Raw genomic sequence first — 20913 nt, 5'->3', positions numbered from 1 at the left:
AGCCGGAAGTCTCGCTCTGAAAGCACGCCGGGAAATGTAGTCCAGTTTATCTAGACTTTTCTCCAGCCGGACAGAAGGAGGCGCACTAGCGCAGAACTTGACCAGTTGCAACCCAGTTGCAATTTTGCAGGAGTTGTAAGACACGTGCAGTGTGCCCACTGTGGGCCTGGTACTGCTAGGGAGAGAGGGGGGTAGGGATGGATATAGATTAAACATAACTGAATACTATCCTGTTTTTATCTCAAGATGCACACCCATTTCAGAGGCAATGAGTTTCTAGTACCTGCAGAACTAAAGGCTCCAGGATCCAGAGCCTCCTTTACCTTAGGAAAGAAAGAAGATTTTCTTCCTTCCCCTATTTTACATCCGGTTCTCTCGCCCAGTTTCAAACATTGGCGGTAAAAATGCACGATGAGTATTCCATATTCTGGACAGCGAAAAGAGCGTGAAGTTATTTTACGAAACCGGTGAAGCATATTTTAGTGGTCGACCCAAGATTCAAACTCAGGTCTCTACCACAAATTCAACTCTCTGTAGTGGTGAGTAGTTAATAATAGCGTAATAAGATGCGCCTCTTAGAGGTATGGCGAATTTTTAAAAGAACGTACAAATAAATTCTCTTTATAGGATTTTGGTTTAAAGAAATGAAAATTGGAACCCAGATATCATTAACCGAGGTGATCATTGCGGTATGATTTATAATGGCGAAAAACGTTGGAAGATATATTAGCTTTATTACCAGAAAAACCTTAAAGTTTTTTTTTTTTTTTTTTAAGTATAGTTTGTGTTTGCTTGTAGTTGTATAAAATATCTCAGTGAGGATCCCGAATAAATATGGTTTCCTCTGGCATAAAGAGCTCAACTTGGTTCCAGAAGGAGTGGAGGGGGACTTGCTGTGTAGTCCATTTTAAATAGTTTGACTTTTGAACGGTTCTGATGTACTACCCATTTTAAAAATTTAAATTATTTAACAAAATTTAAAACCGAAAAAATAATTTAACAAACCAACAAAAAAGACTTTTGGGTCTTGGAATTTTACTCTGAGTGGCAGTTTTTGATTAAGTGGGAAGCTTTTCAGCCCGGGGTAAGGCTGAGCCGTCTGTGGACTGCAGAGATGATGGGAATAGTCTATTTGGGAACTGCAAAACAGCTTTCTAAGGAAATGATATGCATACAGCGAATCAGCACCCTTGGTACTGTGAGACAACCCTAATTTGAAACGTTCTGTTCGCTTGATCCTTAAATTTATTCAGACTATGTGCTCTGATTTTGGTTTAGAAAATACAGCAAACATTGAATTGTCAAGAGTTTGCCACAGTCTGCTGTTAATAGGAAGTCAGGTACAAAACTGGGTAGAATTGAAAGGCACAAAACTAGATATATTGGTGAAGAAGTGTATAGGGAACCAAGATGTAAAATTATGTGGCTGGGAACCTGAGAAATAATTTGCAGGTTGTCCTGAAGAGATACACAATTGTGTCGCCACACTCTGGTTTGGAGGGAGTTCCTGGTTATTGCCTACATACCAGAGTCCTTTGTGGAATATCCCTAACCTCACCCCATTTCCCCCTCCCCTCCCCCAACTGTAGAATGCCTTGAGTTCTAGATTCTAGTTCTGTTTTGATCTGATCTTTACCCTCCCTTCCTTGGATCCGTGTGTTTCTACTGGAGGTTATTCTCTGGGTCCTGGACCTGCCCGTCTCATTCTGGAGGCTTCCAGACAGCCACAGTTAGTGCCCAAACCTGAGACGATGTCTTCAGACGGAGGTGAGTCTGCCGGTAGGGGAGGGTCCCCTGCCACCAGCTTCCTCTTTAGCAATTCAAAACTTGACACTTTACTTGGGGACGAGCTCTCAGGGCTGACCTAGAGGGATGTGAGAACACCAGACACTACGAGAGGCATCACACTGGGGGAGGAGATGGTGCTGTTAATACTAGGGGTTGGGGAAGGAAGGGGGCCTCCTGGGTGGCAGATCAGAGCACCTCTGAGGAAAGTGCTGAGTAGAGAGAAGGGATGGTAGTTAGCAACTTGCTTCTCTGGAAGAGGGATACCTTCAATGTGTTTGTGTGGCAGGGGCAGGGATGTGTGCGGTACAGGGGACACAGGGGGGTTCCAGGGTAAGGCCCAAGTTCTGGTGTCTTCTTTAGGCAATTGGAGGCTGCTCTAGAATTTTTCCCTGAGAGAACTGATCTGGGGCCGCTCTCAATCTTACTGGGTGTAGGGAGTGGAAGCCTTGTCTGGAAAACTGTTCAGTGGGGCCATCTGTTGCCAAGTCCGTCGAGAACTGTCCTCCCAGAAGCTAGATGAGGAGGTGCAGTAAGTGCCTCTGCTCAGAGCCTCCTGGCTCCCTCCAGCCCCAGCGAGGGCTTCTCTTTTAGTGCGGGAAACAGTTTTCCTTGCTTTCCCAGGGTCAGGGGAGGTGGGTCACTCCAGCAGAGATGAGGACTGGGGCTTCCCTGAGACGCTCTGACTTTCTGCCTTTTGCAGAACTTAGGCCTCAGACCCATTTCACGGTGTTCCGTTCTTCAGGGAGTATTCCTGGTCCTCTGCTCTGTGCCTGAGGTGAAGAGTCTGCTCGTATTCCCTGTCTCCTTCAATGGTCAGGAAGCAGCAGAAGCTGAACGTTGTTAATTTGCCACCAGAATAATCTAAGAGGGGGAGGAGAGCAACCTGAAATTAGGCAGATGATCTATTATTATTGAAAGTCCTAGGAGACACATGTCCTGATTAAGTACACGTTTTAACATATTTATCCTTGGTCTCTTTGACTAGAGTCCACATAGTCCCTGAGCTGTGTCTCAGACTTCATGGTCAGTGCCTTTCAAAAGTGGACCCTAAATTTCTGACATTAGGAGTTTCAAGCAGAAGGATCACAGATAACATTTGAGTATGTCCAGCATCTACTTAAAGCTCTGGAAACCTCCCTTCCCACACTGCCCTCCCTTTACCCATTTCCTGGCTCTTATCTGGTCATTCCTGGCTGTTAAGTAACAAAATTTCTGGGAACAAAACCTCTAACCCACACATCCCCTCCTGGGAAGAGTGCTTCTGTGAGTGGTGGCAGGGATCACAGAGAAGCTGGGAGCAGGGTCCAGGTGGCTTGAACATGTTTGGAATGTACCTGTATGCTGGGTGGCATTGTTATGGAGTATGAGCTCGTAGGTCCAAGGTCACTGCAGCTTCCCTAGTGCAGTCATTCTCAACAGGGAGTAAGGGACATCAGAAACACTTGGGGGACATTTGCAAATATATGCGTTCCTACTCACTCACTTGCTGAGAGTCGGTACTCTGCTTCTTCGGGGACTAGAGTTGAACTCAGATGACCTAGCTCTCGCTCTCTTTTTCGGCTACTCTATCCCCTCTTTTTGTCTCTACAGCATCTCCATTGCCAGGATCGGACAGGACCGTGAATCCTGGCACCGCCCTGTCTCCTTTCACTGCACTTACCTTCCCCCAACCTGCTCCTGGCCCACCAGACCCACCACCGTGGGAGCCGCCCTCGCAGCCCCCTGTGCCTTCAGCATTCTCTCCAGGCAACCCTCTGGTGCTCTCTGCTTTCCCCAGCCCGTTGTTGGTGACCGGGGATGGGGGCCCTGGCCCCAGTGGAGCCGGAGCTGGCAAAGTCATTGTCAAAGTCAAGACAGAAGCTGGGTCAGCTGAGCCCTCTCAGACTCAGAACTTTATCCTAACTCAGACAGCCCTCAGTTGGATTGCCTCTGGCGCTCCCTGCGGGGGTCCTGAGAGTCCTGCCCCCGGGCTCCTGACAGCCTCTAATGTGAAGACCCTTCTGCCCACTAAGGCTGTTGGGCTGAACCAGGAGGGTGTCCCATGCCTTCCTGCTCAGGCTCCACCACCAGCTGCCCAACTGGCCCCCATCGTACCCCCAGAAAAGGCTTGGCCAGGGTCACAAGGGACAACCGGGGAAGGAGGTCCTATGGCCACCCGATCCAAGCCCTCAGTGGGTGACCTCTTCTATACCTCCAAGGGTGTTTATGAGAACTTCCGGCGCTGGCAGCGCTACAAACCCTTGGCACGAAGGCACTTATCCCAGAGTCCTGATGCAGAGGCCCTTTCCTGCTTTCTTATGTAAGTGGGGAGACCGAAGATTCATTATCCTAGAGGCTTTTAAATGAGGAGGGTTTGGGGATGGACAAAGTGGTTAGGCTATTTAGGGATACTTGAGGGCAGGTCGTGAGGGTGATGAAGATGCTATGAGAATTAAAATAACAATGCAACAAACCTCTTTACCCATGTCCCAGAGGATAATAAGCCTCAGGTGTGTTCTTTCAAGTGATCCTCACAATCCTACACATTCAGGCAGGCATTTTTCTGGTCATCCTCATTTATGGATGAGAAGGCTAATGCTCAGAGCGGTAATAGGAACCCAGGTCTCTAATAAGGAGTGCCAGGGCCCTCTTGTGCTATTTTACTACCTTTTTTAAAAAAAAATTATCATTTATTTGGGCCCGTGCTGGGTCCTCGTTGCTGTAAGAGCTCTTCTCTAGCTGTGGTGAGCAGGGGCCACTCTCCAGTTGTGGTGCTTAGGCCTCTCACTGCTGTGGCTTTTCTTGTTGCAGAGCACGGGCTCTAGAGTGAGCCAGCCTCATTATCTGCGGCTCCTGGACTCTTGAGCACAGCTCAGTAGTTGTGGCTTAGTTGACTCGAGGCATGTGGGATCTTCCCAGATCAGGGATTGAACCATGTCTCCTGCATTGGCAGGCAGATTCTTTACCACTGAGCTACCAGGGAAGCCCTTAATTATCTTTTGACATGGAGTTGAACTGTCCAAACCGACTCGGATGAGGAGCGCTGGGAGGGGAGGATGGTGTGGTGCCAGGCCAAGGAGCTCATGTACCACGCTATCTACTATCCTGTTTTATTTTGTTTCAGGGTTTTGGGCCATGCCTAGCAGCTTGTGGGAATCTTAGATCCCCATATAGGGATTGAACCAGGGTCCACAGCAATGAAAGGGCCAAGTCCTAGCCACTGGACTACCAGGGAATTCCACATACAGCTCCCTGTTTTATTAGGAGAAGTCAAGTTGAAATAGAAGTCAAGTCAAGGGAAGTGGCAGAGCTCACTTGGGTTCCCCCGGTGGCTCAGATGGCAAAGAATCCACCTCCAATGCAGGAGACCTGGGTTCGATCCGTGGGTTGGGAAGATCCCTGCAGGCGGAAATGGAAACCCAGTATTCTGGGTTGGATTCTTGCCTGTAGAATTCCATGGACAGAGGAGCCTGACAGGCTGCAGTCCGTGGGGGTCCGTCTCTCACATACGACTGAGAGACTAATACTTGGTCTAGAGCTCACTTAGTGGCCAAGGGCTGGGCCCCACCACTTACTAGGTGTGTCATCCTGGGTCCTGGCACCAGTTTCTTTGCTCTCAGCTTTCTCATGTAGAAAGGGGATGGTTACTTACGCAGAGAGTTGCTGAGATGAAATGAGTTACTGTATGTGAAATGCTTAGCAGAGCGCCTAGCACAGAGAATGCCTCATCAAATGGCAGCTGCTATTGTTGTTGTTATTGTTATTATAAAAAGGCAATCTAGAAGAGAAAAAGAACTCACAAAAGGCCAGAATGTCTGTGCGGAGTGGATGCTTGGCCTGGGAGCCCAGGGTCACTGGCTATTAATGTTTATAAAGCAAAGTCATTAACCATCTGGGGAATTTTCTCTTCTTCCCACTAAGAACTCTGCCTTCCTCAACTGCACTCTCAACATTTTGTGTAAACCATCATATAACAATATGCCACCTCCCGTACTTAACCTTTGGGCTTCTCAGGTGGCACTAATGGTAAAGAACCTGCCTGCTAATGCAGGAGATATAAGAGACGAGGGTTCAATCTCTGGGTTGGGAAGATCCTCTGGAGAAGGGAATGGCAATCCACTCCAGTATTATTGCCTGGAGAATCCCATGGACAGAGGAGCATGGTAGGCTACAGTCTGTGGGATTACAAAGAGTTGGACATGACTGAAATGATTTAATATACACATCTCTTACTGGACTTGAAAAAAAATGAACATCATGTTCCTCCAGTGGCTGAAGCCCTAAGGGAATCTCCCTTTCCTTCCTGACTCTGGAGTGAATTATTCAAAAGGCTCCCTCAAAGTCCTTGGTGTAGATCACTCTCCACTTTCTCCAGACAGCTCTGGGTGTCTTAGAGTCTGGGAATCTGAATTTCTCACTCCTGGCCTATTTCTGTTCTCTACATTCAGGGGCTCTGGGCAGGGTCTCCAGACCAGACCCTCTGCCACAGTCACCCGGGAGGCTGGTAAAATGCTCAGTCCGGTGATTCTGGGGGCACTGGGATCCATGTTTATAACAAGCTTCCCCAGGTGATTCTAGGCACAATAATGATTGAGGATTCACAGGAAGTCAGAAAGGCAAAAATAAATCACAAAGAGCTCAAAGAGTATTGATATTTGATTGTGATGGGGTATCCTGGAGGCAAAAAACGCTTAAAAAGCAACAAGTAAAAACACCCCACAGCCTTTGAATTAGATTCATTTGGGTTAGTGAGTGCCTTTTTTTTTTGGAAATGTAAGAGCCTTTGGGCAGGGTTCAGCTTACTTTACAATGAATAACCTGAGTGCTTTCTTCCTTGTGTTTGGTTGAAGATAGTACTGTGAGAATTCAAGGTAGTTGATTTTAAAAGATGGGGAGAACTGTCTGATTTTCTGTGAGGATTGTAAATTTCAGTGGGAAGAAAGACCAGTGTGGTAAACGGCTGGCTGGAGGTGGGGGGTCTGGAGTCTAATCCGCAGTGGGATGCGACAGGGACCTGGAGATGCCTGATCTGATGAGGGGCAGGGGGTGTGCACTGAGGTGGGGGTCAGGGCAGGTGGGTGGCGGGTACACTTGTAGACTGTGACTGACCCAATGGGGGTTTTAGCCCAGTGCTTCGTTCCCTGGCCCGGCTGAAGCCCACGATGACCCTGGAGGAGGGACTGCCCAGGGCTGTGCAGGAGTGGGAGCGTACTAGCAACTTCGACCGGATGATCTTTTACGAGATGGCAGAAAAGTGAGTCCCAGCAAACCTCATGCTCCCTGGGGGCGGGGGTGGGGGTGGTGGTGGTGCTACTCTGAGGGCAGGTAAGAGGCTTGGGTCTGGGCTGTGGGTGGTTGCTCTAAGGGATGCTGGAGGAAGGGTATACACTAGCAGAGGGCCTCCTGGATCCTCGCTGCTTCTCCCACCATCTTGGCTCTTGGGACTTTTCTGTCCTGTCTCCTCTTGGAAGCTTTCCCTTCTCCAGATCTTGAGTTATGTAGGGGCTTTGATATTGAAGCCCTTAGGATGGGATTGGATCCCAATTGGTGTAAAAATCCTATACTGAAGGGAACCTAATGAAGAAGAGGTTTAAGCCGTACTACGCAGGTTCTTTCTACCTCACCGACCAGGTAGCACCTTGGGGTCACCACTCCTGTGGAAACAGTGGCACAGGAATCGTTAGCCCATTGCCTCAGGGAAGGGCTTTTTCTTAAGGAGGTTTGTCCAGGGAAGGTCCTGGATGTCCAGGGTGGTCTTCTGGCTCATATCCCCCATTCCTCCATGATAATCTCCTTGGTTAAAAAAGTAACTCAGGAAAACGAACCCTATCCTCCAAGCTTGGCTATCACTTTCTCCCTGGAATCTTCTGGACCCAGACTTCCTAGATTGACCCTTCTGGGATCCTAGTCCCAGCCTCAGGCCTCCTGGGTCACAGCACTGCCTCCTAGTGGGAAGTTCCTTGAATTGCAACTCTGTCTCGGCTTCAGGAATGCAGCCATGCTTTATGGTTGTAGGCATAGGCAGATAGGCAGATGAGGATCTTGCCAGGTGTGGCACAGGCCTGACTGAACTCAACAAGCCTTTATTAATCTGTGTACCCTCGATGTTGAGTGGGATAGGGTATGAAAAAGCCATGATTCTGTCCTGTAAAGCTTACAAGCTCTAGATTCTTAAGATTAGTTTCTTAATAAGCTAAGTGACAGCTGCAAGGAGAGGGGCTATGTGGTGATCTTGTGAGGGTTTTCCAGAACTGTTATTCATTCGGCCATCTGTGAGCAGATCCCCTGGGTTTTTAATGAATCATGGTCTTCTCAGCACTGCCTGGGCCTTCTGCACCCCCTGCAGGTTCATGGAGTTTGAGGCTGAGGAGGAGATGCAGATTCAGAACACACAACTGACGAGTGGGCCCCAGAGCCTGCCTCCTGCAGCCCCTCTGAAACTTGATCCTCCGGGACCACCTGTCCCTGAGGTTTGCCCGCAGCCAGGTAAGGCCACCCAGTGCCAACAGGAGCCTGTGGGCCAGGAGCTCAGAGGGAGTCACAGAAACCAGTCACTTCCATCCAGGGAGTGGCATGTGATGTTCCAACGTGGCCAAGTAAACCAACAGCTCTCTCACTGAGACTGTAATTGAGGCACATGATGCCTCATCTGCCTAACAAATGAGGGCTGGACCAGGGGCCTTTGTAGAATTTCAGGGATTCTGAGAATCCTCCTCCAGATTCTCAGTCCCTCCAGCTCCTAAGTATTCTCCCCTAGCTGGTACTGTTGTCAGGTCGGCCAGATCCAGTCTGGAACCATCTCAGTGTACCCAGGTCACTGCCTTACAAGTGGGGAGTGGGGATGGGAGAGGGTGGGAGGCAGGAGTTGAGGTCTCAGCACTGCTTTCCATTTCTGCTTCCCGCCTCGCCCCTCAGTGTACATTCCCAAGAAGGCGGCCTCCAAAGCACGGGCTCCCCGCCGGCGGCAGCGCAAAACCCAGAGGCCTGCAGCCCCTGAGGCCCCCAAGGAGATCCCATCAGAGGCGGTGAAAGAGTACGCCGACATCATGGAAGGGCTGGTGGGGAGCCACTCGGCCACTGAGGAGTCAGATGGGAGACAGGAAGAGCAAGAACAGCAGCCAGAGGAAGGGATATATCCAGATGCTGGTTTTCTGAGCTATATCGATGAGCTGTGTTCTCAGGAGGTCTTTGTCTCCAAGGTGGGCTAGCCCAGGGGGTGTGGTTTCTAGCAGACCCTGGGGTGGGAACTCCAGGGAAGATCTATGGTTTTGCCCGAGGCCTTTGGGAACTAGACTGTCTTCGGTGCTGAGGAAAGTCTGTATGTAGCTGGTGGTTTCCAACCACCCAGGTAGAGGGTGGTGAGTGGGGAGGTGCGTGACTGCCTCTTGGTTCATGTTACCTCCTCTCAATGACTCCCACCACTTTCACTTCTGTTCCCCAGGTGGAAGCTGTCATTCACCCTCAGTTTTTGGCAGATATGCTGTCCCCAGAACAACAGAGGGATCCCTTGGCCTTAATTGAGGAGCTGGAACAAGAAGAAGCACTGAGTCTTGCCCAGGTAAACCTGGGAGGTAGAGAATATCAGAATGAAAAACTTATGTGGCTTCGTCTAACCTTACACTGTCTTGGATGATGCGGCTTCTGGAGAGGGACAGCTTTAGCATCCAGCTTTGGGTGTAGAACGACAGACGAGGGACCATGGAAAAGGGGAGTTTAGGGCTCCAAGCATTGCAGGAATAAGACCCAATAAGGTGGAGAAAAAGAGCGGTGGTACCTGGCTTTGATACCCTCACTTAGGCCACTTGCTTGTATCCCCTGTCCTGCCTAAATACCATCTCCCCCCACCCGGCCTGCTACCCCTTCTCACAACCACGTATAGAACAGCATTTGTCCGTTCTCCTTCCAGCTGGTCCAGAAGCGACTCCTGGCCTTGGAAGACGAGGAGGATGCCGAGGCACCTCCAAGTTGCAGTGGAGCCCAGTCAGATTCAAGTCCTTCTATTTCTGATGAGGATGAAGATGGGGGTGGGCGGCTTCGGCCCTCACCTGGGCCTCGGGGGGCTGGGGGCTCCCTCCGCCTTGGAAAGGCTGCTTCTCTCGGAGAGCGGGCAAGAGAAGTATCTGGTGGGCAGGAGCCGGCCCTACGTGGCCTGAGGGTGATGGGCAGGGATGGGAACACCCTGCCAACCCCCAGCGGCTGGGGCCTGCAGCTAGAACTTGCAGCTCCACAGGGTACTCAAGGGCCCCCGAGTATAGAGAAAAGAGGGCCTGGGGAAGTTACAAACCAGATATCCCCACCGCAGGATGGCCTCCAGGGAGATGCTGGGTCCCCTGGGCGCTCCCTGGGCACTGACAGGACTTCTGAGACTCTGCCCCTTCGCTGGCAGGAAGACCCCCAGCTAGAGCTCGTTCCCAGTTTGGATGTTGGACTTGCAGGGCTGGCTCCTCTGCAAGGACAGGGGTTAGAAAAGCAGACCCTGGGGCTGCCCCCAGGACAAGAGGTAGAGGGTCTTGGAGTGGCTCCTCAGAGCATGGAGCCATCGGTATTGTCCCAGAAAGGCTCTTCAGAGGCCACGTGGGGAGATGACAGTGGTCTCCCCACAGTTCAGAGTTATGATCAGAACCCTTCACCTAGACCAGCTGGGAATAGGGACGAGGCCAGGGCTTCTCTCAGCCAGAGACTGTGGCTCAGCAGTGAGGTGGATGCTGCCGACTTGGAGTTGCCCTTACAGATCGAGGAGATCGTAGAGAACCTCCATGAGGGGGAATGTGTAACTGAGCCTTGGGGGGGCGGCCAGGCATTGGGCTCTAGAAGCAGAATTTCCCTGGGCCCTAGAGAAGCCCTGGCACCCCGGGACGTGGGAAGCAGTGCAGTTCCCTGTGGAGACACGGATGGCACAGTTGCCCTAGAAGAGAGAAACTATTGTGGCCTGGCAGAACCTCAGACGGCCAATAGCCCGGCCTCGAGGCCTAGAAAGGACATGGCACAGAGCCCTGGGACTCTGCAGGATCCTCGTGATCTGTGGCCTGAAGATCGCCCCCCTTTGCTAGAAAGCAGAATCGGGGCCTCTACACTGGGGGCTTCTAAAGAAACACTCCTGCCTGCAAGTCAAGGCAGTACCCTTATCCTGGGGACCCAGGACACCTTTCCTGAGGCCAGCCCAGAGGCAGGGAGCAGTGGCAATTCCATTTCTCCTCTGTTGGAAACCACGTATGTCGACATACTAGACGTCAGGGATGCCTGTGGCCTCCAGCTGGAGGTCAGCGAGGATATTTGCCCCCTAAGTTTTAATTCTTATGACCCCCAAGGAGAAGGCAGGGAGAATACTGATTTATCTGAGCCTAAAGACCTTGCTCCCTTACCAGGGGATCAAGAATCTTCTGGCCATGGGAACCCCAAATCAATACCTCCTCACCAGGGCCTTAGAAGCACTTCCCCCAGCTGGGGAACCAAGGATGCCTTAGTTGCGAGAGAAGCCTCTCCTGTTATTGAAGCATACAGTTCAGCAGATGGGGCCAAAGCTGAGGAGGAAGGGGAGGAGGAAGACAAGGAGCTCTCCAACTTTGCCTACCTCTTAGCCTCTAAACTTAGCCTCTCGCCGAGGGGGGTTCCCCTCAGTTCTTGCCCTGCTTCAGGCTTGCTCGCCTCAGGGCATTCTCAGGGGACCGAGAGAGCATCGCACTCCCTTACTCCTAAGCCAGCAGGCCTCAGCCAGCCTCCTGCTGCCGAGTCTGGGAAGCGAGCCCTAGTTGGAGGACCAGTCCCTGTTGAAAAGAGGCCTTTACAGGGAGATGAACCTAGGGCACCTGGGGAGAAACCAGTGGCTCTGGGAGCGATTCGCACCTCACAGCCTCGTAAAAGAAAGCGTGATGGTTTCTCCAAGAGCAGGAGGAAGAAACGCCGTCGCAGCCAGTAGGGGGCAGCCGGGCCATCCTGTCCCACCTGCCAATCCCTGTGGGTGGGGGCCCCCGGAGTAGACTCCCTGGCAGCCTGTGAACACTTGCTCTCAGCCGTATGTTGTTTTGTTGTTCTGTGCTTGGGGCAGAAGGGTGTCACGTTGGCTAGGTTGGAGGTGGTCCCCTGGGTGAGAGGTTGGGGGAAGTACCTTTGGAAGTTGTATGAGAAAAAAAAATAAAGATTTTGTTGTTGGACAATGCTCTCCATGTGCCCTCACTTCTTTGCTGCTAGATGGGGTGAGATGCTGCAAAGGAGAAAGGAGGTGGGGGCGGCCTGATTTGATGGATCCAGATGGCATTCCAGCCTCTGAACCTGGTGCCAAGGGTCCTGTGATTACTTTATTCCTCCCTCATCAGAAGCCTGGACGTGGTGTTGGGAGGGCTTCTCTGGACATCCTGCCATGATCTGTCTCCCTTAGAAGTCCCTAGATGGAAAACTGCTTCTTTTTAACCTATCAGATTTTTGGGATAGAGCTCTATTTCCTTAACCTATTTCCAAAATGGTGCCTAGACATACCACCTTCTATAGGAGGGGGCTATTCTTGTTCCTTGAAAAGAAGCTGGACAGAAGGGACTTGTATGTCCCCAATTCATTGTATGGCAGAAACTCTGGAGTGGCAGGTCTGAGCTGCAGCAGAACGGCTGGGTCCTGACACAGCTCTCTGCCCCGACCATGGGGGCATCAACCTTAGTATGATTATTAAATATAAAGTGGTGGTCAGCTATTCTTTAATGAAGACAGAACAAGAGGGAACAGGCTGAAAAGAGGTTCAGGAGGAGGCCTGTTACAGGCTGTGACAACAAGAGGGAAGATACCAGATCCACATGATCCATTCACTTGCAAGTGAGGACTAATCGGCTGTGGCCAAGAGATCTGGCCTTGGGAACCCTTGGGGGTCTTCCCAGGGCAGCCAGCAACCACTCCTTCCTTTCCTCCCCAGCTAATGATACCATCAATGTGACTGAGCTTCGTTTTCTTTTTTTAAATAGATATAGATATATATTTATATATAAAATAGTTTCTTACAAAATAAAACCAAACGAACGAAAAATGAAAACCAACTTAAAAAAAAAAAATCAACGACAATAATGAAAAGTCAAGCAGGACAGAGGTGGGCTTGAGGCCCAGGGGGTGGCCTTGGTGCTGCCCTGAGTCTGTGAGCGGGTGCGAGCTGGCGGGGAGGGGGTTGAGGTGCTCAGTCGCCCTTCTGCTTGGGGGCTTGCACAGTCCCGTTGGCCAGAGTGGTGGTGCTGCCTGGGGAGGAGGCGGGTGGTGTCTGGGAGGGACGCAGGTAGGTACTGAAGAGCTTCCCATGGAGCGGATGGTGGAGGGAGAAGTCCTGGAACTCACCTGGAGGGGAAAGGAAAGACCTGAGGAGGAGAGAAAGAGGTCCCCGGCTCTCCTTGCTGTCTCAAAGCCAAAGTACTGTCCCCTACCTCCCTGGCTGTATTCTCCCGGCCTCGCCCTGAGGATGTCCTGATTCCCCCCCAAAGCTGGCCACCAGCCCTGTGCTGCTGACACCCCAATTGCCCGCACGGGGCCTGCAGGGGATGACTCACAGAGGGAGAGGCCTTGGCGGGCCCCTGCCTGGCACAGCTCAGCATGCAGAGTTCTGGCAGCGGGGCGCGGCGAGCCAAGCAGCAGGTGCAGGATGGTGCTGAAGCCATCTTTGTACAGCAGTCGGCCGGGCCCCTTGGCCTGCTCCTCGGCCTGCTCCTCTGGCTCCTCAGCAAAGAGCTGGGAGGAAAAGGGAGGCAGGTCAAGCTCTTTTCTTGGGACATCACCCTGCATGTCTGTCTGACAGGCTCCTCCTTTTTTTGGAATTATAATGGTCACAGCTGCTTCCTTCTACCTGTTCCCAGTGAGGCCTCAGCAGAGATGCTGGGGCTCTGAGGTTCAGACAGTTTGGCACTGGGGTGGACACCAAGCACCTACTAGCCAGAAGCTCCTGGGAACAGCTCACCGTGGGTGGGGTGAGCACAGGCACTTCGGGGCCGACCCCCACAACCTCCTGATACCTCAAAGGCCAGGCGAGTCAGCTCCTCCAGGCTCCTGCCCCCACTCAGAGCTGCCAATGCAAGGGCCACGTCTCGGAAGTCCACCAAACCATCGGCATCCTGGGGGGTGGGAGAGAAACCAGGCAATGGAGGGACCAACCCCGTACCCGCCCTCCTGCTCCCAATCTCGGCTTCCCGCTCTTCTCAGCAGGCATGGGGGTGACCCCTGTCCTGGGTCTGCTTCCCTCAGAACTGTGGGCCCTAAACTCTCCAGGATCCCTGACAGTTCTCTCGGGGAATGGGTTTGCTCATACTATACCTCTTCAAGCCACCTGGTGACAAAACTCTCCTATAAAGGGATCTCCTGGGAATGATGGGATCCCTCAGGTATGTTTAAGTTACCATCATTTCTGATATACAATCAGGGCATTTTGGACCCCAAGCTGGAAAAACTGGTTCTCTTCTGACTTGGCCTACGTGGGAGAACTGGTCCAGAAAACTAATAAAAGGGGGCCACTGGCAAAATGGCTTACCAAGGAAAAAAAAAAAAAAAAAAAACCTGAGGATGCCTGTTGTGCTATGTCTATGGGGGACCAGGGCACCTGGGTTTTGGCTCTGCTCAGCTACAGGCTATGATGGGAAGCTCCTTTCAGGGACAGTCTGCCCCAGTCTAAGGAATCAGCACATGTGGGTCACTCTCTGTCACTTCAGAGGATGTTGAGAAGTATGGTCTGCATCTTAGATCAAAAAGAACTCCTTAGGACCACTGGGGGTTGTTCATAAACATTACGAATCATCTGAGGTTATTATAATTCAACAGGACAACCTGGCTAAGTCCCAGGAAATATATGGCTCATCAAGATTCTTGAGAAACTTCAGGAATCCTTCAGGGAAGCCCTGAGACATTGAAAAAAATCTGCCCATGAATTACATACACGTCTGGGTCTTAAACCCTCAACTGTCTAACCTGTCCAGTGTGGTCTCCTCCATATGACACCTTCCCCACCCAGAGCTCACAAGGTCATGTGATCCCCATCTCCAGCATGCCTCAGAAATTTATGGATCTCACAGACCATTATTTCTCCATCATTTTTTCCCATAATGACTAAAACACTGCTCCTCAGTGTATAAAAAAACGAATCTCCCAGGGGACCTCAGAAGATGTCTGTCTACCAACAGCTATTAGAGCATCCAGATTACACTCCAGATTGGCCATCCACACAGCCCCTGGGGTACTGTACTTAAAATCTTGAGCATCCCAGTCCCTTTACCTGCTGGAAGTAGCTAAAGGCACCAGCCACCGTCTGGGAGTCAGAGAGCTGTAGCTGCTTGGCAAACTCTTCCTGACTGATCCTTCGACTCTGGCCTGGCTCTGTCCCAGCGTCTACACAGCCAGGGGACAGCCTACAAGGGAATTGTCATCGAAGGATCGAAGGTGCAGCAGTGACTCAGTTTTCTTCTGGAAACACCACCCACCAGCAATTTGGCCCCAGCCCCAAGAATCCTCCCAGCACAGGTACGTCTGGTATTTTTCTAAGAGGTACTCTGACTCATAGTCCCTGGAAAGCCATTCCTACCTTTGTCATTGGGGTTATTACGTATCTTTTTTTCCTCCTTCCTTTTACTCCATTATCTTTCAAAAAATTCTTCTCATTGTCCTACTTTTTTTTTTTTCTTTCTTAGGACTTTTCTTCCTCCTACTCATTCTCCCTTTTCTCTTCTCCTTTTCCTCTTACCCATACCCTCATCTCCAAGGTCACTTACCCAGCCTTCCGAAGCACTCTGCCCAGTTCCCAGAGCTGTGGCTCCAAGGCCACCTTCAGCCGGCCTACCACAATCACAGGCAAGCTCTCTACAAACTCGCACTCAGTGGCTGGAATGCCCAGGGCCCTACAGGATGAAGAGGGATGGAATGCAGGGGGATTGAGTTAGAAGACACATCTGAGGGTTCATTACTGATTCTGGCCTGCTGACCAGGGAGAGGAGATCAGGCCCCTTTCACTCTCCCATCCCTCACACATCAGCTATCAATAGCCCTTCCTCCTGACCGACTGCCTCCCCCGCTACAGTTCTGCCTCAAAGCCTCATTCAGCTCTCCTCCCCTTCCTGTGGTTCCTCTGCCCTGTGTATCTGCTTTTAGGAAATACCCCGTGGGACACTCACTGTGCCATAACCCTCTGGACATTGTTGGCATAGAGGGTAGGGTCCCTGCTCTCCTCCGGGCTGGGGCGGTATACAGGTAGGAACTGAAACACACATACACAGGCTTCTCATCAGGACTTCCAAGTTAGGGGTGACCACTCCCACCCTCTTTCCCTAAAGATCCCCAGCTCAGCCAATGGCTGCTCTCCTACCCCACCCCCGGGAGTCATACCTCCACATCCACGATGCTGCAGGGCTGAGAGGCTGTGAGCCAGAGGACTTTGAGTCTAAGAGAAAACAGACTTCAGATGCTCACCAATGTCTAACTACGGGCACTCCCAGCCCAAGGATGGGAGTGGCAAAGTTCTGCCCACTGATATAAAAAATCAGCTAGTAGCTGTAGAGTCAGCTGGATGAGTATGTAGCTGGGAGATAGAAGGGCCAGAAAGGTGCTAGGTGGGATAAGGGAGTGCTGTAGGGCCCTGCCAGAGAAAGAAGTACAGGTGAGGGGTTTGAGGAACCATGAGAAGGAGCAAGCCTGGTGCTGTGGATAACTGAGGGAGAAAAGGCTGCAAAGTGGGTCCAAAGGCACCATCAGCACAGCAGGAATGATTAGCAGGGACAGCTGAGGGCTATCGCACTTTCTGATAATATCTCAGGAGATCAGGACAAAACAAAGGGATGTGGGCATCCCCTTCTCTAGAGTTCTCTCAGTTCCAGGGATGAACAAGGGCGATTCACCTTGTCTGGAGGGTAGGAGACGGGGGCCATGAATTCTGGTGGTCCCTACTCCCCACTCTCACCCCCAGGAATACCACTACTCACACTCCAGGGCCCCTCCAAGCCCAGCTGGTAGTGTCCTGCGGGAGAAGCAGAGGTGAGAGGAGAAAGGCATTACTCTTCTTCCCTGAACTGACTCAGCCTCTCTGAGCAGAGGCCTGCGCCCCGATCAAGCCCCACCTCCACACACGTATTTTGCTGTGGCGCCACTAGCAGTTTTCACTGACTCCCATTCAGGGTGGACTTGTGCCCTCCCTCCCCCAGACGACGACTTACCAGACTGTTGGGGTAGCGGATGAGGACAGGCTGCACAGGCACCCCCGCGATGAAGGCTCCTAAATCCCATTTCCACCCCCACCCCCAAGGCAGAGGTTAGTGCATGGAGGCAGCTGGAGGGCACGGAGTACAGGGGTCTGGATCAGCTCCACAAGGAGATCTGGCTGGGCTCCATTTCATTTATAATTTCCTCTGCCTCCTAGAGACTTTCCAGTGTCAGCTAAGAGGTTCTCTATCTCCGTCCCTCCCCCACCCCACCACTTTTCTTGGGTTATTCCAGAGTCCCGCTCCATATATGGGGCTCCTTTCCTACAGCCCTCCCATCTACTGCTGCTTTATTCACCTGGTTTGAATTTCAGCAAAGCCTTCTTGTTGGAACAGGTGCCCTCAGGAAAGAATAGTACCTGGGCGGCGGGGAGGAATCAAGGGACCAGAATGAGGTGGGTGGAAGGGGAGAAGAGGCAAGAGAAGCCTCTTTGGGAGCACATAAAATAGGAGGAGGTCCTCTGACCTTGGACCCACCTGAGGCCACTTTCCTCCGGAGGTAGCTCGCCTCCGGACCTCTTCCACCACTCTGCGCCGAGAGGCGGGGTCATGCCTGGACACCAGGATGGCTTGGTTGAAGCGAAGAAGGGCTGGGGTAAAGACAGAATACAAGGGGTCACTTGGTTCTTCCCCAGGGGCACTAATACCAGAGCTCCCTGCTCCCTTCTAAGCACAGAGCTCAGAATCTAAAAAGCTGCTTCACAAATAGTATTAATTTGCATTTCATTTGCCAGTATCAGTCGATATGGCTTCTAACTTCTCCCTTCTCCACCTGGGACCAGTTCTCTCCAGAGTCTCTGACTCCTGTCTTTTTTTGCCCAGAGTAGCCATCTCTCCCCTTCACTCCTCTTAATCTCTCACCTCCAATGACGGGAACGGAAAGGTTCTCAGCTCGAGACACAACCTTGGGCAGGTCACAGGGCAGCAGAACAATGGGGTCAAAGAAAGTAGAGTGAGGGGCTGCAACCAGGACAGGCGCTTGAAGGCGAGAGGCCCGCTGGCCCCGAACTCGAATCCGGAGGAAACCCAGCAGGAAAAAGAGCAGGCGGCTGAGGCCTAGCACCCCATGATGGCACACAGTCCTGCAGGGCAAAGCTGGGCATCAGTGGAGGCAGCTATCCTGACCTTCACTCATCCCCGAGCTCAGACACCCAGGAAAGCAGGTGCCCTTCTTTTGCCCTCCGTTACCTGGCCAAGAGGCTAAAGTCTCTGGTTAGTCCAGGACATATCTGGGTGCATCGTTTAGAGTTAAGGTCCTGGGTACCAGGGTTTGAGCTTGGCTGATTCATCTCACCTACCCAGGCTGGGTAGGAGAATTTCAGAACCCTCCCTCATCTTCTTCTCAAAGAGGGAGCAGAATGGATAGCAGGGAAGAGAAAGGAGAAATTGGGTCTCTGGGGTCTGATCCCCCACTTACTTCCTCCATCCAGTAATTGGCTCCTGAAGCTGCTCCTCAGTAAGACCAGCTACTTGCAGCCAGGCGAAGGGCCAGAGGAGAAAGAGGACGATAAAGGCCAGAAGCACTCGGATAGGGGCCAGCAGTGCCCCCAGGAGGCAGAACTGCAGAGGGTGGGAGAGAAGGCCATTTCAGGGCTGTGAGTTGCTCCTTACAGGCTTCCCTCCCCAACAAGGATGGACCCAGGAGCAGAGGGCCATCACCCCACCCCTGTGGATCAGAAGACAAGTACAGTGGGGACAGGAGATGGGATTGGAGCCCAAGGTGGGATGAAGATACCAATAAGGGAAAGAGGATAAAAGATTAATAGGATCAGTGGCCTCACTTTCATGTCTTTCAGTTGGTCCCCACCACACCTACAAAATTAAAAGGCTGTTAAGAGGATTCAAGGATAACCAGTGTGAAAGCACCCAGCACTGTGTCTGGTGTAGAGTAGGCTAGAGATTGTTCCTCCTCCCCCCACCCTCTTCCATAAATAGATCCCACGTCCAGCAGAAACCAGGTGCATAGTCCTTTTCATTGTGGGCCTGGGAGGTAGAGGCCAGAAAACAGAGAGGTCCACTTTTCAGACCCAGGCCAGTCTCTAGTTCTGCCCAGCAGCACGCCCGCAGTTCTAGGAACTGGGGGGAGAAAAAGAGTTCGGCCTTACTCCACACGCAGGGGTTGCCAGGGTGACTTCAGGGGCTGCCCTGGGGAACGTGCAGGTAAACAAACCGAGTTCCAGGAGCCGACCTCAGGGGAGATGAAGGCAAAAGAAACCTTGGACACTCCCTTCTCACACCATTCCGCAGCTCCCCCAAGGCCCTTGCGGCCCTCCACTTCCTGTAGCCAACCCCCTTCTTTACTTCCCTCCCCGCCCCCACCATGAGGTGCTGCAATGCGCGTTGAGGAGAGGGTAGTGCAAAGTGGGGTTGCTGAAAGGGCACAGGGGGTGCAGGCTCCGGGCCCAGCAAGCTCTTCCATGTCAGAGCCTCGGAGAAGCACTCAGCACGCCTCTGCCCCCACCCCCGCTCTTCGTAGCCTCCAACTCCGTTCTAGCCCATCTGCATCCGCAGGATGTAATCCGCAGTCTCCAGGGTTCTCCATCTCCTTGGGTCCCCTGCAGTCCTCCAGGCTCACCTAATCAATTCTCACACACCTTCAGCTTGCCTATCGCCCAAGCCCGCGTCTTCCTCAGGACTCCTTGACCACCCCCGCCGCCCCCACCACGTGCGCACCCCGGACTCTCCGCCCGGCTAGCCTCTCACCAACCTCCTTCCTGGATCTCCATCCCCATCTGCGTCAAGGCTCTAAAAGGCCTCCTTTTTCTATCCGCGAGAGTCCTCCGGGCGCCCCCCGCCCACACCTTACCTTAACCCTCTGGAGGCGGGAGAGATGTAACTCGTGCACGAAAGGGTTGGGGGGCGCTGGGGGTCCGGGGGTAGGGTCGAGGGGGGCCCAGTCCCCCGGACTTCCCTGGCTCATAGCGGCGGGAGAAGGTGGGAGGGCGGGCGCCCCGGCCCGGCCCCGGGCCCCTCTTTGCAGAGCAGCGGCTGCGCCTGCCGCGGCGGTGGCGCTCTGGCCGCGGCCCCGCCTGGTGCAGGGCGCCGAGGGGCGGGGAGCAGGCGGCGCGGCCAGGCCCGCGTTGTCAGGGAGCCGGCCGAGGGGCGGGGCTTTCAGCGCCCGGGTGCTCCTGCTCCTCCGCGACCGCAGCCGCGCCCGCAACCCCTCGGGCCATTGTTACGAGGCTGCGGGTCACGGTAGCGCGATGTCTGTCTGCTAGTTGTCCCCTGGCCTGGCTCTCCGGGAGTTCCTCTGGGAAGACTCGGCCTCCGCCTCCCCGCAGGCCTCCGGCTCGGAGCGGGTTTAGGGCCGCGGGGAGCGAGCGAAGCGGAGAACGCCCTACGACCCCGCCCGGGCGTGGAGGTCACCCTGCAAGCGCAGATAGGGTGGGGCCCTCCGGCGGATGTGCATGGAAGGGTGGGCGCTCAGTGTGCGGAGGCCGGCAGCTCCCGGGCGACGCGGGCCCGAGCTGTCCCGGCGGGCTCCCGGGCCCCATCCATCTCTCGGAGGCCGACCACCTTTCCTTCCTGGTCGTGTCGACGCCATCGCGCGTGAACTTGAGCGCTCGCGCCCTCTGGCGACCGCCTTATGTCTCACAGCTCGGCGTCCGCGTACTGCCTGCGTTGGGCAGGGCTGCCTATCGGTTGTAAGGACTCCTTGAGCCATGCAGACTCGGGTCACAAACTTATAAGAGCCCAACTAGACCTGGCTAGGGACGGGCAGTGAGAACCTGGAAAGCTGGGATACGTGTCTCTTTTTCCTGTCTTTCTATTTCTCTCTTTTCCTCTTTCCACTGCTTGAGAGAACAAAGGAATACATATCCTTTATTCCCAAACTCAAACTATTCCTGGAAAACTCATAAACCGTTGTCGTCAGGTTGTGGTGAGATCAGGGAATTGGGTAGACTTTGAGATCCACACCCAGTGACACAATCAGAAAGATAATTCTTGT

At 52.8% G+C, this 20913-nt stretch overlaps 2 protein-coding genes across 5 annotated transcripts; one reads left to right on the top strand and one right to left on the bottom strand.

Moving 5' to 3' along the window:
- The first annotated feature begins 1 nt into the window (after window position 1).
- On the top strand, window positions 2-11909 carry NUTM1 (NUT midline carcinoma family member 1). Of its 2 annotated transcripts, XM_070797205.1 has the most exons (8): window positions 2-539; window positions 1672-1767; window positions 3379-4087; window positions 6893-7021; window positions 8114-8253; window positions 8683-8966; window positions 9209-9325; window positions 9674-11909. In XM_070797205.1, the coding sequence occupies exons 2-8, from the start codon at window positions 1752-1754 to the stop codon at window positions 11681-11683; spliced, it is 3405 nt and encodes a 1134-aa protein (XP_070653306.1). In that variant the 5' UTR covers window positions 2-539; window positions 1672-1751; the 3' UTR covers window positions 11684-11909. The 2 variants fall into 2 exon arrangements, with proteins under 2 accessions (XP_070653306.1, XP_019823517.2); XM_019967958.2 differs by lacking the exon at window positions 2-539 and having other exon boundaries at window positions 1447-1767.
- Window positions 11910-12435: 526 nt separating this feature from the next.
- On the bottom strand, window positions 12436-20488 carry LPCAT4 (lysophosphatidylcholine acyltransferase 4). 3 transcript variants are annotated; one of them, XM_070797206.1, is made up of 15 exons: window positions 19771-20487; window positions 18746-18776; window positions 18382-18524; window positions 17826-18046; window positions 17442-17554; window positions 17263-17323; window positions 16920-16978; window positions 16689-16723; window positions 16096-16150; window positions 15885-15967; window positions 15486-15611; window positions 14993-15125; window positions 13743-13841; window positions 13284-13461; window positions 12436-13074 (listed from the first exon to the last, which is right to left on the bottom strand). In XM_070797206.1, the coding sequence occupies exons 2-15, from the start codon at window positions 18749-18751 to the stop codon at window positions 12920-12922; spliced, it is 1467 nt and encodes a 488-aa protein (XP_070653307.1). In that variant the 5' UTR covers window positions 18752-18776; window positions 19771-20487; the 3' UTR covers window positions 12436-12919. The 3 variants fall into 3 exon arrangements, with proteins under 3 accessions (XP_070653307.1, XP_019824016.1, XP_019824017.1); XM_019968457.2 differs by lacking the exon at window positions 18746-18776 and having other exon boundaries at window positions 19771-20488; XM_019968458.2 differs by lacking the exon at window positions 19771-20487 and having other exon boundaries at window positions 18746-19749.
- Window positions 20489-20913: the final 425 nt, after the last annotated feature.

The sequence above is a fragment of the Bos indicus genome, chromosome 10, assembly GCF_029378745.1.
Source record: "Bos indicus isolate NIAB-ARS_2022 breed Sahiwal x Tharparkar chromosome 10, NIAB-ARS_B.indTharparkar_mat_pri_1.0, whole genome shotgun sequence".
In the NCBI taxonomy this organism is placed as follows: Eukaryota; Metazoa; Chordata; class Mammalia; order Artiodactyla; family Bovidae; genus Bos; species Bos indicus.
This window is presented reverse-complemented; position numbering and strand designations above follow the sequence as displayed.

Coding starts and splice junctions, on each gene's coding strand:
- NUTM1 (XM_070797205.1), top strand. Junction 4,088..6,892: donor GCCCTTTCCTGCTTTCTTAT/GTAAGTGGGGAG, acceptor TGGGGGTTTTAG/CCCAGTGCTTCGTTCCCTGG. Junction 8,967..9,208: donor AGGAGGTCTTTGTCTCCAAG/GTGGGCTAGCCC, acceptor TCTGTTCCCCAG/GTGGAAGCTGTCATTCACCC.
- LPCAT4 (XM_019968457.2), bottom strand. CDS start 19,884: ATGAGCCAGGGAAGTCCGGGGGACTGGGCCCCCCTCGACCCTACCCCC. Junction 18,525..19,770: donor CCCGCCTCCAGAGGGTTAAG/GTAAGGTGTGGG, acceptor CACCCTCTGCAG/TTCTGCCTCCTGGGGGCACT. Junction 13,075..13,283: donor CCGCCAAGGCCTCTCCCTCT/GTGAGTCATCCC, acceptor TTTCCCCTCCAG/GTGAGTTCCAGGACTTCTCC.